The following is a 17699-nucleotide window of genomic DNA, read 5'->3' on the forward strand; positions in this document are numbered from 1 at the left end:
TCCATGATAGTATGATGCAAAAGTTAATCTATATGGCTGCGTAGTCATCTTCGGTTGCGGGTGCATCTGATACAACAATGTTAAAACAAAGGCACCAAATAAGACAGTGATCACAGCAGTGAAGTTGACAAGTAAAGCCTCATTTTTTTTATTTTCCAAATTTTTTTTAAAATAGGGATATTTTCGTAATTGTCATTTATTTCTTCATCTATATTTTACCTCAAGCCAAATATAGACTTTATAAATCTTACTTAATTTGCTTGGTAAATTTTTTTCCAACTAAATAACTTTTTTTATATTTTCTTACCAAACTCACTTTCCAACTATTTTCCTATCAATTATATTTCTCTAGTATTCAAAAAATTTCTCCTCAATCAAACGTCCCAGAAAAAGAAAAAAAGAAAAGAACAAGTCATAGCAGCCACGTAAACTCTCAGCCAATAAGAAAACGACGCGTAAGCACACCGTCAACTACATCCCTGTACATTTCGATAATCTCGGTGAATACGCGCACTCAATCTCTTTTCGATTACCAAATACACGTAATAAACCCGTACTTTGGTTTGAAATCTTTATTCGAATTCGGAAATCCACACGATGAGAAAAAAAATATTTATCCCCCCACTAAACTTACTAAATTTATAAAATCACCCCCATCTATTTATTTATTTTTAAATACCGGACATTATCATTATTTATAAGCACTGGCTTATACATTACCAAAGCATACTATTTTTGACCTATTGATTTGGGGATCTAGGTTTTCTTTTTTCCCTAATAAATTCTCTTTCAAATTCGTCATCTCCTTGTTGTCAAACCCTAGCATCTGCCACCAGATTACTGTGTTTTTTTTTTTCTGAGACGAAAAATAATCAATCACCAGTGACCGAATCGGGGATTGATGTTGATGATCACTCACCCTCGGCTAGTGTAGGGTTTATGGATTTTTTCCCCCAAACTTCGTCACCGTCGTCGTAATCGTCATCGTCATCGTGTATTCAATTACGGATCTAAAATTTTCTCAGAAAACAAAAGTGCCTAATGTTGTTACATATATGTGTTTACAGTTGCCGATAATTGAAAAAAAAAAACTGGGATGAATCTAAAGCATTCTTGACGAGGATGATGAATTACATGTAAGAAATTGGAATTTTTTTTATGAAAGCACCAATTAGACTTTGAATTGAGTTTGTGATTTGAAGGGAAAAGAAAAAAGAAAAAAAAAAAGGGAAAATGTATAAGTCAGTGGTGTACCAGGGGGAGATTGTGTTGGGAGAGGTAGAGATATACCTTGGGGAGAAAAAGAGCAAGAACATTGATCTGAAGGAAATCAGAATAAGTCACTTCTCGCAACCGAGTGAGCGGTGTCCACCACTTGCTGTGCTTCACACAATTACCTCATCGCGTGGTGTTTGCTTCAAAATGGAGTCAAAGACCTCATTGACACAACAACAACAGCAGGACGCGCTCTCTCACTTGCACTCCTTGTGTATCAGGGAGAACAAGGTATAATTAGCAAAACTTGTAAAAGTGAAAACTCATACTTCTGAACTTAACTCAACTTTATAAACTTTCACCGTAAGGAGAAAAAAAGAAAAGAAAAAAAACCCATATTCCCATACAAGCATATGGACTCTGGACAGAATCTCACACTTGAAATAATTGTCTCGACTAATCAACTCACCTGTTTGAACACCAGGTGCTTGCTTAATTGGTCGCCCCAAACTTGATTAAACACTTTTCCTTTACTCATCATTACCCCAACTGGGTTATGAAGACTGATTCTTGTTCCTTGTTAATCTTATAACATTTTTGTTCAGGCTTGCTTTTTATGTTAGGAAGCATGTGATGATAGTCAAATATAGTATCTGTGATACATGTTATAAATACTTAGCTGATGAAGAATTTTAAAATTTATTGATAATTTCAAGTGCAGTGTAATGTAATAGAATAACAGATACGTTAATCATGTATCACTACATGAAAGACGTGTGCTCTGCTTATGACATCATGGTAAAACAGATTAACCATTAGAGATATTCCTGATATTTTCATAATAGATTTTAGAGAAACCATGATCTTATAGTTTTGACACTCTGTATCTTTAACATTTTTCCAATAATCATGGGCTTAAAACCTTGTTAAGTTTTGTTTGTTTTTGCATTGAGCATTCATTGCTCATGAATTATATGTGGATATCAATATCCCTTTTTATAAATTCTCTTGTTGGATTTTAACCATGATTTCACACATGGCTCATGTAGACTGCTGTAATGCCATTGCGTGAGGAAGAAATACATTTGGTTGCAATGTATTCACGGAATAATGACAGACCATGTTTTTGGGGATTTATAGTTGCCTCGGGACTTTACGATTCATGCCTTGTGATGTTAAATCTTAGATGTTTGGGTATAGTGTTCGATCTGGATGAAACTCTTTTAGTGGCAAATACACTGCGTTCTTTTGAGGATAGAATTGAGGCACTTCAGAGAAAAATAAACTCCGAGGTAGATCCACAACGAATTTTTGGTATGCAAGCAGAGATCAAGCGGTACCTAGATGACAAGAGTATATTGAAGCAATATGCTGAAAATGATCAAGTTGTTGATAATGGGAAAGTGATAAAAATTCAATCTGAGATTGTTCCAGCATTGTCTGATAGTCATCAACCTATACTCCGACCACTAATAAGGTTACAGGAGAAGAACATTATTCTTACACGCATCAATCCACAGGTATGTAGTTTTTCTTTATCCAATTATTTGATTGTATGTGTTAGAATATATGAAAAACATCTCATTTAATCTTGATTGTTTCTTAGAGTAATTTAAAGTATCTTAGATCATTGCTTAGGATTGGTTCCAAAATATTTTTATATTTCATCATTTGTTTCTTTTTTTTTTAATTAGGATTTGGAGTTTAATGTTAGTATAAATAACTATCAGTGCTTGGTAGTTTGTATCACATCATAACACGTCCTTCATACCAAATTAATATTAATTTTAGATTATTTAGTATTTATTTTAATATGATATCAGAGAAGTATTATCCTCTGTTACTTGTCTAGTCACTATTCTGCTACCGAGTTCCCTAAAATGTTGATCTCTACTTTATTCCCATGATTATTTTCTTCTTTCAAATTAGTTGTCTCTTTTGCCTGGTTTTCTTTCTAGCACCTCTCTCTGTCTCTCCACTGTGCTATTGTTAGTTCTGTTTCTCATAGTCAACGGGCTTTTCTCACTGCCACCATCTTCAGAATCCTTAGATCAGTTTGTCCCATTGCCATGTTGTCTTTCTGGCAGCCTCCTTTCCGCCATCTGCCACCATTCAGCGATTTTCTAGTAAACTTTCTGGCCGGTGACCATGCTATTGGTCTCTCCTCCTGATCTGCCCATTGCTTGTGGTTTCAGGCCAAACTGACCTCGTCTTACTGTCTGACAACTTTTCTAGTGACATCTTTCTACCAATGTGTCATACATTGATGAATTAGTAATGAGTTGTGTGTGATTCATACCATCCTCCAATTGTGATTGTATATTAGATAAATTTAGAGTATTTTTTTTTTTGGTAAACAATTTAGAATATTTTTTATTATCTCTTAGGATTGTTTTTCATATATCTAAATATTTCAAGATTTGTTTTCTTATTTAATTAGGATTTGGAGTTTAATATTAGTATAAATAGAGATTAGTGCTTTGTAGTTTGTCTTGCATTCTAACACATCCTTCAGATTATATAGCATTTATTCTCTCTTCTTTCTTCCCTACTTAAATCACTTTAATTTAAAAGTATCCACTGCCACATATTAGGATTGTGCATCTTCTTCTGGAGTTTTTATTCTACGTTGATCCTGTTCTCAAATGATACGTTTCCGTTAGTGTGAATTCTGCCTTTCATGTTGTTCAGTCGAGAGAGTATATGATTATTACATTATGGTTTTACAGTGACCTATGCTTGAAGCATTTATGTTTCTTTAGCAGAGCCTTTTGATGTCTGATTTGATGAATTCAACATGAAAGAATATTCCATGTTTTATATAGTTTCTTAACATATATAAGTATATAGGCTTGTCAGAATCATTAGTCTAACAAAAACTTGGGTCTTTGGAAAGATTCGTGATACAAGTGTTCTTGTGAGGTTGAGACCTGCATGGGAAGATCTCCGGAGCTACCTGACTGCAAGAGGGCGCAAGCGTTTTGAGGTTTTTGTTTGCACAATGGCTGAAAGGGACTATGCACTAGAAATGTGGAGGCTTCTTGATCCAGATTCGAATCTGATAAACTCTAAAGAACTATTAGATCGTATTGTATGTGTCAAGTCTGGTAAGTGGCATGTTTTTTTTTTTTTTTTTGACCATTCTATTATTTTTGTTTCCAAATTAGAAGCTTTATATGTGTAATGGAATAGCTAAAGGAAGCAAATTAAAGGATGAAGATAGCCTGTATTTAAAATTTAAAATCCACGCCAGCTTTTCTGTGACTGCTGTTTCATTTATTTATGATGCTTCTTGTGTGTTTCAATACATTATATTAGGTTTAAAGAAATCATTGTTTAATGTATTCCAAGATGGCTTATGCCATCCAAAGATGGCATTGGTAATTGATGATCGATTGAAAGTGTGGGATGAGAAAGACCAACCTCGGGTGCATGTCGTCCCTGCATTTGCTCCATATTATGCGCCTCAAGCTGAAGTAAATTCACTTGCCTATATGATTTATACTCAATATCTTCAGTTTCATATATAGAATTTCATTATTTCTTTAGTTCTCTGAACTGATTAAACCTATATATTTGTCTTGTAGGCAAGCAATACTGTCCCTATCTTGTGTGTTGCAAGAAATGTTGCTTGCAACGTTAGGGGTGGCTTCTTCAAGTAAGAACTAAACCTTTTAAAATTTATCTTGAATAGGCTTATTTGTACACCTGAAGTAAAGAGAAAAAAAAAAATACAGTCTCACTAAGTTTTCTTGACAAATTGGGAAATCTTTTTTTTCCCCCTTTTTTAAAGTCAGAACTTGATTTTTGAGCACTTTTGATTTTTGAGCACTTTACTTTTCTCCAAAGTATGAAGTTCAGGATTCCTGGACCTGATTATGTCCTCTGATTTGGTGACAGAGATTTCGATGATGTTTTTTTGCAAAAGATTCCTCAATTTGCCTATGAAGATGATATCAAAGATATACCTTCTCCTCCTGATGTGAGCAATTATCTAGTTTCAGAGGTTAGTGTATGTCTAAGTATACACGTTGACTAATGACCATAATTTGCTGGGTTATATTATGTTGAAATTCAAGCAGAATGTAATTCGTTTAATTTTTTGTCCTATAATATATGTATGTCTATGTTTTACTGTTGTTCAGGATGATGCATCTCTTTCCAATGGAAATAAAGATTCAATTATATTTGATGGCATGGCAGATTCTGAGGTAGAAAGAAGTTTAAAGGTAACAACCTGAGGCTGAATGAATATGAGACCTGTGATTTACATATCATTAACATTTTATTATCTTTCTTTTGACTGTGCTTGCTTTTAGGATGCAACAAAATCAGCTGTTTCAACTATCCCTGCAATGACTGCTAATCTAGATCCCAGGCTCGCTTTCGCTTCTTCTCTTCAATACTCAATGGTGTCTTCTTCTGGTACAGTCCCTCCCCCAACAGCACAAGGATCTCTGATGCAATTTGGCGAAATACAGTTCCCTCAATCTACTACTCTAGTTAAGCCAATAGGTCAAGTTGCTCCTCCAGAACCCAGCTTGCATAGTTCTCCTGCCAGAGAAGAGGGTGAAGTACCTGAATCAGAATTAGACCCAGATACAAGGCGTAGGCTTCTCATATTGCAACATGGGCAAGATACAAGGGAGAAAACATCAACTGAACCTCCATTTCCCCGTAGACATCCCATACAAGTTTCTGCTCCACATGTCCCATCTCATGGGGGATGGTTTCCTGTAGAACAGGGGATGGGTTCACAGCAACTAAGTCGGGTAGTAGCTAAAGAATTCCCTGTAGATTCTGAACCATTGAGTATTGAGAAGCACTGGCCTCATCATCCATCCCTTTTCTCCAAGGTTGACAATTCTATTCCATCTGATAGAATTCTCCATGAGAGCCACCAAAGATTGCCAAAGGAGGTAATGGTTATAATAAATTTCAGTCTAGCTCTTTTGTCTGAAGTTTTGCTGGAGGCTCATACTTTTGGATTCTTTAGTAATTTAGTTAATTAATTTTACTAAAGATAATTTCTTTGCAGGTGCATCATATAGATGATCGCTCAAGATTATCACTCTTTAGTTATCATTCTTTCTCTGGTAAAGCTATAACACTTGTATCCGAATATTTGATTGGTTATCTTGTTCTGTGTTGTCATTAAAATTACATGATGTCATGGTTGTCATGAAGGTGATAACATTTCCTTGAGTAATTCGTCTTCCCGCAACAAGGATCTTGACTCTGAATTGGGCAGTTCTCTATTTCATTCTGATACTGCTGCTGGAGTACTAGAAGAAATTGCACGGAAGTGTGGAACTAAAGTGAGTAGAAATATGTGTCTGCAAGAACATAGTTATGGCATCATTGCATAGATTACTATCCCAATGTTACCCCTTAAATTTCTATTGCTTTAATGTGAACAGGTGGAATTTTGGTCATCGATAGTTGGTAGCACAGAACTGCAATTCTCCATTGAGGTATCTTTCATTCTGGGCTGCAAGACCTTCTGAGTCCTTGTTGATTATGTTTGGAAACCAGGGGTTATTTATGAAATAGGTTGATTTCCATTTATTTAGAAAAAATTTCTCTTTTTAAAATCTGTTAATCTGTCCTGAGATATTTATTTTTTCTATACTTAATTAACTGGAAGAAACTGATTTTGACCAACGTAGCAGTAAACTTATTATTAATTATGTCTTCCAGATACTAAACACAGGTTGGGTGTCCTATTTCTTAATTGGTAGATTTTAATTTGTTGGTTTTATTGTTTTATCTGGAAAAACGATCCAATTAATCTTAATATTCTCTTCTAGTCATAGGCTCAAATTTGGTTTCGCATTGCTTCCTATTAGTGGTGTCACTTACTTAAATATGTCCTCCATTCTGTTTATTGAGAATTCATTGATATACCTCGATGAACTTGATGTCATTCTCCTTTGCAGGCATGGTTTGCCGGAAAAAAAATTGGTGAAGGAATTGGTAGAACTAGAAGGGAAGCCCAACATAAGGCAGCTGAGTATGCTATCAAACAATTGGCTGGTAAGATTTTGTAAAAAAATTTAATCATGACTTGATACAGCATTACATTTTGACAATTTTTTATAATGTTTTTGTAGATGTATATATATCTCATGCTAAGGCTGATCCTGCTTCCACTTATGGCGATGTGAGTGGATTTCATGGTGCAAATGACAATGGTTTTGTGAGTAATGTTAATTCTCTTGGTAACCAACTATTGCCTAAAGAGGAGTCAGTCGCATTTTCAACTGCATCGGAGTCAGTGAGGGTTTTAGATTCTGGGATGGAAGTCTCTAAAAGACCAATGGGTTCAATTTCTGCCCTGAAAGAATTGGTAAGCTTTTTGATAAATAGAGCAACCAATTTTGGTCTATTTATTTGTGTTAAACTCTTTTAAGTTTGGTATTGATATGCTATATATTCTCCTTTCAACTTCTTTAGTGCATGATGGAGGGCTTTGGTCAAGGCACTGAGAAGCGGGAAGGTTCTTTCAGGTCTGTTATTTTTTGACCAGGAGATTTTGTATATTTGATTTTCTTTACAGATTCTGTATATTTTGATAAGGATTCTTTAAAAAAAAAAAAAACAGCTTCTCGAGATTAAAAAAACAAACATCCAAACAGACACAGTAATTATCTTTACACCTTCCCCTGGGGTTTCACTGTTTCTTTTTGTATTTTTCTTACTGTTTCTTATTATTAATATTTTGTAAATCAGGCCAGTGCAAGGATTGTCAAATAAACGTCTAAAGCAAGAATATCCCCAAACAATGCAGCGGATTCCCTATTCTGCAAGATATCCCAGGAATGCTCCTCCCGTTCCTTGAAAAGTATAACGACCTTTTTCATCTCAACTAATCAGGATGGCCTTTGTTGGGACATGCTTATGTTACTGAAGCAACTATTCGGAGAGTGACTGTTGGTTGGATGACTGCCAGTTAAGTGGGTTCTTGGTCTTTCATTTTTTTTTGTTACCGAGTCCAATGCCAAGTGGAACACTCGCTTTTCATATCTTAAGATCCTCTCTGAAGTAGGAATGGATCCTCTAATGTGATACGAGGTTATGCAGATGATCTCAGTCATCCATAAATGAATCAAATGGTTATGGAGAGTTCATTAGGATAAAGAGTGAAAAAAAATATATATATAACAATTGATTTGTCTATAAACTGTTGAGATGGTCTCATTTGACTTCATGTCATATGAGAGGATTCATTCTCCAGTGGTCTGGAGCGAGATACTAGACAAAGATACTGAACATGAGAGGCAATGCAGTGCCGGTTGTGTGTTTGAGGCCGGTTCAAAAGATGATGAGGCAGCCCCACATGCTGTACATATATTTATGTGGCTTTTATACTTGTGTACTCAAAGAGCAGCCTATTGGAATTGAGATTTGATTCTTTCTTTCTTTTTTAACTGAAGTATAATACACCATTCAGTACAGGTATTTCTACACTCGAAGTTGGTTTGCACTAACCTTTCCGGCTAATAGTCTTTCATGCCACTGAAAATTCTATCACTAGGCATGCTTCTGAAGACAGTGTCATTGACGGAGTTTTTGCGGTCAGCTCACTTAAGTAGTACAGTTTTTTCACTTTTGGTTATCTCTGATTTTTTTCTTCTTCCCGAGTCTTTAGGTAGAGAACTATTACCTTGTGCTATAGAAATCTCTCACAATTAAAACATATATATGTGCCTGTATCTGAATTGATACGAAGAAATTTTTAACAGATTGGGGCTGTGCACGATTTTGTATTGGACCGGTGCTTGTAGCGTATTACTCTGCTAAATGTTAATTGCAGCTTCATGTTAATATTAAATGAAAAGGATTTAGCTAATAACTTTGCTATGAAAAGTGGATATATATGTACATACAAAATGGGATGGTTCAAAATGATTTGATGAAAATGTATCATGTCTCTGCATAGGGATGCATAAAGATTTAAGGATGGAGTGGACTGGTTTGGAACGCTTCTTTCCAAACCTCCTTTCCCTCCTCAAACTGGTTAGGTTTGAGTGGAATTAGGTGCTTTGAGTTTTCTTCCTTCCCGTTACTTAAAAAGATTCCCAAACAATGGGTTGAGGTCTCTTTTATCACACCACTTCATTACTAAACACACCATTCTATCCATGCAAACATAACATTAGGAACAATCTTCCTTTATATGTGTAAAGGGAGAATAATTACAGATTCAGAGAAAAGACTTCTAAAAACTAACAGTTTGGCCCCAATAATTACTGAATATCTCTTTGTACCAAGGAATTAACGTTGTATTGCTTTTCGGAAATATAAATTACTCATACACAAACTAGGAGTGTTCAAAATGTCCAAAAGAACCAAACCAATCAATAACCAAACTGTTTCACATTTAAAAAACCGGTTTCATACAAAACTGCATTTTATTTTATAAATCGGTTATTTACCAAACCATAAAAATAATTGGTTATCCATAACCAAACTGCTCTACTTTTTACAAACTTCAATTTTTGTTGTGGGTTTTTTTTTTTTTGTGTGGTATTAGTAGCACTTGCCTAATGCTAAATTTTATGATGTATTATTAACACACTCAATTTTAGGATAGATTTTCCTTTTCTTTTTCCAAACCTCATGCCAATTTTCTTTCGGATAGATTTTGATCCATAAATATGATGCTTACAGTAAAAAGGAATTTGAACTATGGCTTTTGTGCCAATTAAGCAAGATTTAAAGAAGCTTGAACTCATGTTCTAACAGAACCTCCTTCGGGGTGTGCTATCTCATCATTAAATGATAGACTGTTGGGTGCAGTTTTGTTGGTTTTTTTTTTTTTTTGTGCTGTTTGTTTTTAATTCCCCAAATTTTCAAAAAAAGAAAACCTCTCTTTTCTCAACCAGATCAAGATCCAAATAGATCTTCAATGGCTCAAACCGAGAGAAACAACTACTTATAAAAATAACACAATTCATCAAAAAATGATTTTGAATATGTTATAAAACCGGTTTTTAACTTAATAACCGGTTTATGATTCATAACCGATTTTGAATTAAAACCGGTTATGAACCATAAACCGGTTTGGAACCGGTTTTTTAAAAAAAAACCAGTTTAGTTTGAAAACCAAATCTTTTAAAACCGATTCAGTTCGGTTTTTGTCAAAACCGGTTATGAACCGCTCCATGCACACCCCTACACAAAACACGGAATATTTTGCTCTGATTAGAGTTTGTGTATGCTTTCTCATAATGTTGTAACGAGTTTTCGAAGGTGAGATTATTTGCATTATTTGTGATACTAAAACTTTATTTAATAAAATTCATTTAAGAACTCAAGTTATCGATATGAGCTTCACATGGAAGAAATGATGAAATTTAAGTTCTAAATCTAAATGCCCAAATATTATATCTTTCGCACAGATAGAGGTTTAGAACGTGGGGTGTTTGATAAGGGAGTTTTAATTTTTTGCATGGAAAAATTCACATGGGATTTAAAAAATATCATGTTTGGTAGAAGTTTGTAAAACATTTGCATAGGAATGTGATGTAACATGTAAAATTGCAAGAATTTGTCCACTTCAGAATATCACCCTCTTATTTTTCTTGGGAAACCAAAAAGCGGCAATGAAAAAAAATTTAACTTATATCAATTTTTTTGATAATATTTCAGTTTACTAAACAATTTTTTTTTTTTTATTTTCTTACCAAACTCACTTTTCCACTATATTTTCAGTAATTGAGTTTTTCAACTAAATTTTTTTTTTCCTCTACCAAATGTCCCCTAAAGAACTAAATATACTGTTTGTAATTGTGAATTTATTTCACCGTATTACAATTTATTTTTTATAAAAAATATCATGGGAGAAGTTGTTGTCTAAAACAAAAAGATAAAGGATGTTAACAATATAAAGTTACTTGCGCATTATGTACCAAAAACAAGTAAATAAAGTTATTTGTGCAAATCATTAATATGAATTATTCTAAAAGACCAATAAAATTAGTTTAATGATAAAAGAGTTTGTTCCATTAATTAAAAGATGAATAATTAAAATGAATATTTCTTCATATTTTTGTGACTGTTGATTTAGTAATAAATAACTGCAATTTATTCCTGTAAATTTGTGTGAAATTTTTTTGGTGTAAGTCTGGTGATAGATTGCAAATTTAATTTTAAATGAATTTGATTTTGTAAAATTTATTTTACTTAAAAAGTGAATTTGAAGTAAAGTGATTTTTGCATACCTTTATCTAAAAAAATTATTTGTGTAAAATTAATGTTGTTTTCTCTAATATTTAGCTTTTTTTTTTTGGTGGACAATATTTAGCTCTTTTTATTGTGCTCCTACATGCTCCTAATTATCATATTTTTTAAGTTTTTATATATTTTGACACAGCCTTTTTCTCTATCTAGAATTTTGAATTTTTTTATATAAAATACCGATTTAAGACCGTAATCAAATTAATTATTAATATCACATTTTACTAATATTTAACTCTTTCTACAGTCTTATTTTTATATCCTCCATTAATCTTTTAACTAAAAGTATGATGATAATTAAATAATAAACATAACTAAAGACATTTGTTAACAGTTTGAAATGATGTTAGAAAGAAAGGAAGAGGTACAAAAAGATTAGAGACCTAATTAATAAGTCTAACTCCCACAGCTTTAACAAATTTTGACCTTTTTTTTAAGTTGATTGGAATTAGGAGTTAAGGTTTAGAGTTAAAAGATTACAAATTTGAGAACTAAACTAACAGTTTATTCAAACTAATTTAATTACTTTGGACTATCAGTTTATTGAATAATGCTATTCAATGAACATCTCTATAAACATTTGTCATTATTAATCATTTACTTAAATGTATTCAATGTATGTTAAATTAACTTATTTTAAAATTACTTAAAAGAGCTTTAAAAAATGATCGATTATCATAACTAGATAGGTAACAAATAGAAATTTTCTTATCATACTATTTTTTTTTTTTTTTATAACATTATCATACTATTTTATATCACAAGTAAATATTTTCGTGCATGTTTTTCAGGTGTAAAAAGTGATCAAGATATTTTTCTTATTTTAAAATTTTCAACATAATAATAACCATAATAATTTTTTGGGTTCGTTTTTTCTACCGTCAAGGTAGATAACTTATCTACATTGAGCTCAAAACGACGTCGTTTTGAGGCAGAAATCAACGTATTTTTGTAATTATAATTTATTTCAGGGTTATAATAATCTTTTTAATTATAACTTTTTTAATTTTTTAACTCAGCGGTAAGCTTAAGCTTGCTTGCCGTGGTGTGTCAGGTCGCGGGTTCGAATCAGCCTCTCTGCAAAAAGCAGGGGAAAGACTGCCTAGAGTATTCCCTTCCCCAGACACTCACGAAGTGGGTATTTGAACTGGGTCGGCCCTTTTTTAATTTTTTAACTCAAAACGACGTAGTTTTGAGAGCGAATGTAGATAACTTATCTACATTCACTTTAGAAACATTAAAACCTAATTTTTTTAAAATATTATGATTAATATTTGAAGACAACTATTTAATATATTTTTTATAAAAAATGAAAAATTGATCCATTAATAATGCTAACAAACGCAATTGTTTTTATTATATAAAAATATATTTTCATTGACTAAAAAAATGATAAATGCTATATACATTTTAAAAAATAACAAAATATTCTATAACAGCGATGAAATATTTTCTAACTTCAATGTAAAACGTTATATTAATAATGAATCAAAATTAAATTCTGCAATTTTTGTTATATTTTATAGAGAAAAGTGTTTGTCATTTTAAATGACAAAAAGTTATGTTATTTTAAAAGAGATATAGACACAAAAAATTTAAATTTTAAATTAAAAAAATCATCAACTTTTTCTCATGATTTCCGTTTTTTCCATGTCTATTTCTCTCCTAAAATGACATAACGTATATCATTTAAAATAACAAACAACAAACCTGTTTTATACTTATTGTTGTTTTTTCTTTTTCTTTTGTATTCACCGTTAAGTATTTGAAAAGTCAAAAAAAGTTTAGAGGCACTGCTCAACTTCCGTCCAAGCAAATCAGCATTTGCATTTGTATTTCACAGAAGAGAGAGAAACTCATTTCTAGAGAGAGAAACCCGCAGACATGTCTTCCTTCGACACCTTCACCGATGACTTGAACGTCAACTCTTCTTCCACCCACCACTTTTCCGCCTCCTCCGCCGCCGACCACGCGGAGGAAGAGGAAGATACCTACTCCGGCTACGGTGGCTACTCCAGCTTCACCGGAGGATTCTCCCCCGACGGCGATGTCTCTGTCGATCACGCTGCTGCGGCATCGCCGGAGATCTACGGGTTCAGTGATCCGAATCCTGGCTACTCTCAGTCTCCCTTCGAGTCGGTCACCGTTGAGAATGGGAATGAAAACGGAAACGATTACGGCGACGATGTTTTTGTCTCCGACGGTCCAGTGCTTCCGCCGCCAGGTGATATGGAGCCGGAGGAAGGTTACGCCCTTCGGGAGTGGCGCCGGTGAGTGGTTGCTGTTTTTCTTATGGTTTGTGAATTTGTTGGATCTCGTTTGAATCTGCTTAGATCTGTGATGATTTTGCTTTAATCCAGAAGTTTATAGCATGTTTGATCACATAGTTTCATGCAGTTACTTGATTTGGAATCAGGAATTAGGAATCAGGAAGCTTGATCTTATATGTATAAAGAAACAAATTGATGAACCTAGTTTGTTACTATGTCACTTGAAGTAGTTAGTTGAGCTGTGGTAAGATATGAAGATGGGATTTTTCCTAAGATTTAGTATAATTGTTTGTTAGGGAGGAAGGAATTGATTTATATCCACAAGTTCTAAGAGTATGTTGGATGGAGGAAGTTTGGAGGGGAAGGCAGGAGAGTAATTAATTTTTTCACTCATGGAAGTTGGATCTCTATAGTCTATAGTTATTGTTTGGTGAGGTATTTTTTAGGTTAAATTCGATGGTGCAAAACACTTAAGATAGCATCTCGGACTGAGATTCCAATCACAGTGCAGATTATACTACTTTTAGTGTCTCTTTTGTGTGCTCACTTTATTGGATTAAATATTAGTGGAAGAATAATCATTGTATGACCCCTTGCCCTTTGGAGTAAAATGATCGTACTCAATGTCTCAAGGTGACAGTAATGAGTTTTACATCTCTCTTCTGTTAAACTTAGATAAGGTAAGCAATTTAAGAAGAACTAGGTGATGATAAATCTTGATGAGGATTGCATCAGATCCTCCTGAACACATATCTTGGATTTTGTGAGTGCTATGAAAAGTATGACATGAAAGCTGTATAATATTTAATCGAGTGTGCTTCTTAAATAGGCTATTGGCAGAATTTTTTCCCTCTCCTTATCTATTTCTTCCACCCGTGTTCTTCAGGGAGTAATAGATATTGGGCAATCTGGTTATGCAAATATGCACATTTATCATGTGTCAAAAGAAATTAACTCGTAAATCTATGTTATCCGATGCTACAATCAGGTTCTACGCCCCTAAAAAATATTCCTCCCAGGTTTATGTTTTTGCTTGCCCTGAATAACCTGTTTCTTCTACATTCTGTTTAGAGACAATTGAACTTCTCCTCCTTAACTTTATGGTTTTACAATGTTCTCTTCTCTCTTATAATTGAAGAACTAATTTACTCTACCATTTTCTAATAAATCTTGCCAATAATGCCCATCCATTTGATATAGGATTGAACTCTTATAATGTTTGATATATTGCATGCTGCGCAACTGGTCTAGGCTTGAAAAAATATTACAAATTTTTGTTGTTTTGATTTATACACCGCATAATTTGAGCATTCCTGTAGTATCAAGTAGCAATACAGAAATTAGGATTCCAATTTTGATATGAAATATTTATGTAAATTGCATGGTGCATTACTTAAACAGTTATCTTTTTTTTGGCCTAGATAAAGTGTTTAGTGTTTTAGATATCCAAAAATGCCTGCATAGAGTACTATTTGCGATAACGGCTTAAAATAATAGGTCAATGTGACATTATTGTAGTTAATACTGTTATTAAATTTTTTATCCGAAAAAAGTTGATGCCATTAATATAAATTCTCTGTTTGTACAGTTATCAGAGGCAAAATTATTCGAACATAATGGAAAAACTATCATTTTCTTAATTTCTGATCTTAGGCCAATAAAGATTTAAGATCTAATGCAACTTTGAACTCAGTTGTCATAAAGAAAATGAATGCCTTTGTCTTTCGTTATACAGTCAAAATGCCATTCTGCTAGAGGAGAAGGAGAAAAGGGAAAAAGAAATGAGATTAAAGATAATTGAGGAAGCTGAGGAATATAAGGTGGCTTTCTATGAGAAAAGGAAGCTTAATGTTGAGACTAACAAGGTTCAAAATAGAGAAAGGGAGAAGGTAAGTTTTACTTGCATCATGATATCATCTTTCGCATGATGTTTTTTTTTTCCTGCTCTTTTAATTGTAGAAAATGAAATTTGTTTGTGGAGCAGTTATTCGTGGCTAATCAAGAGAAGTTTCACAAAGAGGCAGACAAAGCTTATTGGAAAACAATTGCAGAGCTCATTCCTCGTGAGGTTCCCAACATTGAAAAGAAAAGAGGCAAAAAGGATCAGGAGAAGAAGCCATCAATTATGGTCGTCCAAGGCCCAAAGCCTGGCAAACCCACGGATCTTTCTAGAATGCGGCATATACTGTTAAAGCTGAAGCATACACCACCACCTCACATGATTCCTCCACCACCTGCTCCGACTAAAGATGCCAAAGATGGTAAGGATGGAAAAGAAACAGCATCTAAAGTAACTGGATCTGCAGCAGCAGAAGGTACACCTGGGTCACTACCAAAGGATGCCACCTCTAACGGCTCTGCAGATGAACCCCAGAAAGAAGCTTCTGCCACTGAGGAGCAGCCTGCTGCATAATTCTGCCTTATCATACTTAAGCTCCCTCTCAATCTTTCTTCTGCTATCCCCTTCTCCACCTGCAGTCTTTGATGAATCTTTTTGTCTTGTTATTAGTTTCTAATGTTTATTGGTTGCATTTTATTACCTACATTAAGGTTTCGTATGAATTAAATCCATTATTGACAATGATTACATGGAGATTCAATGTTCATATGGGTTTAAATACATCCTTTTAGACAAGAGTGTTTTTTTGACCTTAATGATCATGGGATTGCTGACTGGTGGTGTCAAATACAACGTATTATCATTTTTGGTGTTAAAATTTCCTCTGGTATGCGTCTGATCGGCGAGTAACGTTTTAGTCACGGTTGAAATAATTTAGCTGAATTAATTAAACATATTAAAGCAAATCAAATCAAATCAATAATTCAATAATTTACTTTATAATGCTTGCTAATTATTTGTTCGGAGTTTATATGTATCATAATTCATTACACATTAAAATGTTTTTAAGATTTTTGTAGGTTTATCCCAAACTATTTCCCCCTCAAAATCCTTTTGTATCTTTTCGTTCGCTTGATCTCGTGTTGCTTTGGATTTTTGTTATATTGGACCCCTTAGCACTTATTATTTTTATCATTTTTATTTTTTATTTTTATTTTTTATGGTGTCTAGAGTTATGGATTTTTAGTTAAGTACGAACTATTAAATATATGTTATCTACCACTGTTATTTGTGTCTTGTGATAGATCATAAATTATTAACAAAAATCTGAAAAGGTAATGAATAAGATAAGACATACAAATGAAAGGCTTCCATGCTTTAACTGGGGTTTCAAACTTGGTCTAATTAACTGATAGATATACTGAAAGAGTTAAAATTTCATTGTTGTGATTATTACCAGAGCACGTGAGAAATAGAGCGGGGCAGACAACTCAACTATCTCTTCCTCTTCACCAGTGTTTGGTATGGGGGGAAATTTTATTTTCGTGGAGAAGTGACATTGAATTTTTTTATTTTCCCATGTTTGGCACAAGATGTGCAAAATTTTTCCAGGAATTGAGAATCTCATCCGATGGGAAACTTAGTTAATTTTTATGGGACAAAATTAACCCCCGTCTCTTCTCCTTTCTTCTTCTTTTGACTCCGTTATTGCTTCATCCTCAGCATCAGCGACTTCTTGGCTCTTCTCCAATGCGTTGTCTTCTTGCACATTTGTTATCTCAGAAGCTTTGCCATTAATGCCATTGGACTTAACATCCTTAATCTCTTCGACATTTTCATTGTTCTTCTGTTCAATAAAACAACAACTCGGTGTCCACATCTTCCACAAAAATGCAATGACCCTTTTCCAAGAAACACGTCCATTTAAAGCCCCAGATAAAACTTTAACAATTTGAACCCAGAAAACCAGACTTTTTTCCACAATGGGGTGCCACCCAATCAAGAACCCAACCCCAAAAGTCAAACTTTAAAACATTCACAGATTCAACACAAAATGGGAACCCCAGATTTAAGAGCTACCTTCAGGAAAAACTCTCCAAATACCGCAATCAATTCATAAGCCACACCATGAA

General features: G+C 33.7%; 2 protein-coding genes across 3 annotated transcripts; both read left to right on the top strand.

Annotated features, from left to right (window-relative positions):
- Positions 1 to 761: 761 nt before the first annotated feature.
- LOC133317693 (RNA polymerase II C-terminal domain phosphatase-like 1) lies at positions 762 to 8978 on the top strand. Of its 2 annotated transcripts, none has more exons than XM_061519564.1 (15): positions 762 to 1506; positions 2265 to 2735; positions 4112 to 4322; positions 4534 to 4691; positions 4803 to 4873; positions 5116 to 5221; positions 5361 to 5444; positions 5535 to 6134; positions 6239 to 6311; positions 6403 to 6533; positions 6636 to 6689; positions 7155 to 7251; positions 7329 to 7564; positions 7672 to 7724; positions 7948 to 8978. In XM_061519564.1, exons 1-15 carry the CDS (start codon positions 1234 to 1236, stop codon positions 8054 to 8056), a joined length of 2727 nt encoding a protein of 908 aa, XP_061375548.1. In that variant the 5' UTR covers positions 762 to 1233; the 3' UTR covers positions 8057 to 8978. The 2 variants fall into 2 exon arrangements, with proteins under 2 accessions (XP_061375548.1, XP_061375549.1); XM_061519565.1 differs by having other exon boundaries at positions 6254 to 6311.
- Positions 8979 to 13258: 4280 nt separating this feature from the next.
- On the top strand, positions 13259 to 16389 carry LOC133317689 (clathrin light chain 2-like). Its single transcript, XM_061519561.1, has 3 exons — positions 13259 to 13727; positions 15463 to 15616; positions 15712 to 16389. Exons 1-3 carry the CDS (start codon positions 13342 to 13344, stop codon positions 16138 to 16140), a joined length of 969 nt encoding a protein of 322 aa, XP_061375545.1. The 5' UTR covers positions 13259 to 13341; the 3' UTR covers positions 16141 to 16389.
- Positions 16390 to 17699: the final 1310 nt, after the last annotated feature.

This window comes from Gastrolobium bilobum, unplaced genomic scaffold (assembly GCF_033153095.1).
Source record: "Gastrolobium bilobum isolate Gb01-03AN ecotype WA unplaced genomic scaffold, APGP_CSIRO_Gbil_v1 utg13468, whole genome shotgun sequence".
Taxonomy (NCBI): Eukaryota; Viridiplantae; Streptophyta; class Magnoliopsida; order Fabales; family Fabaceae; genus Gastrolobium; species Gastrolobium bilobum.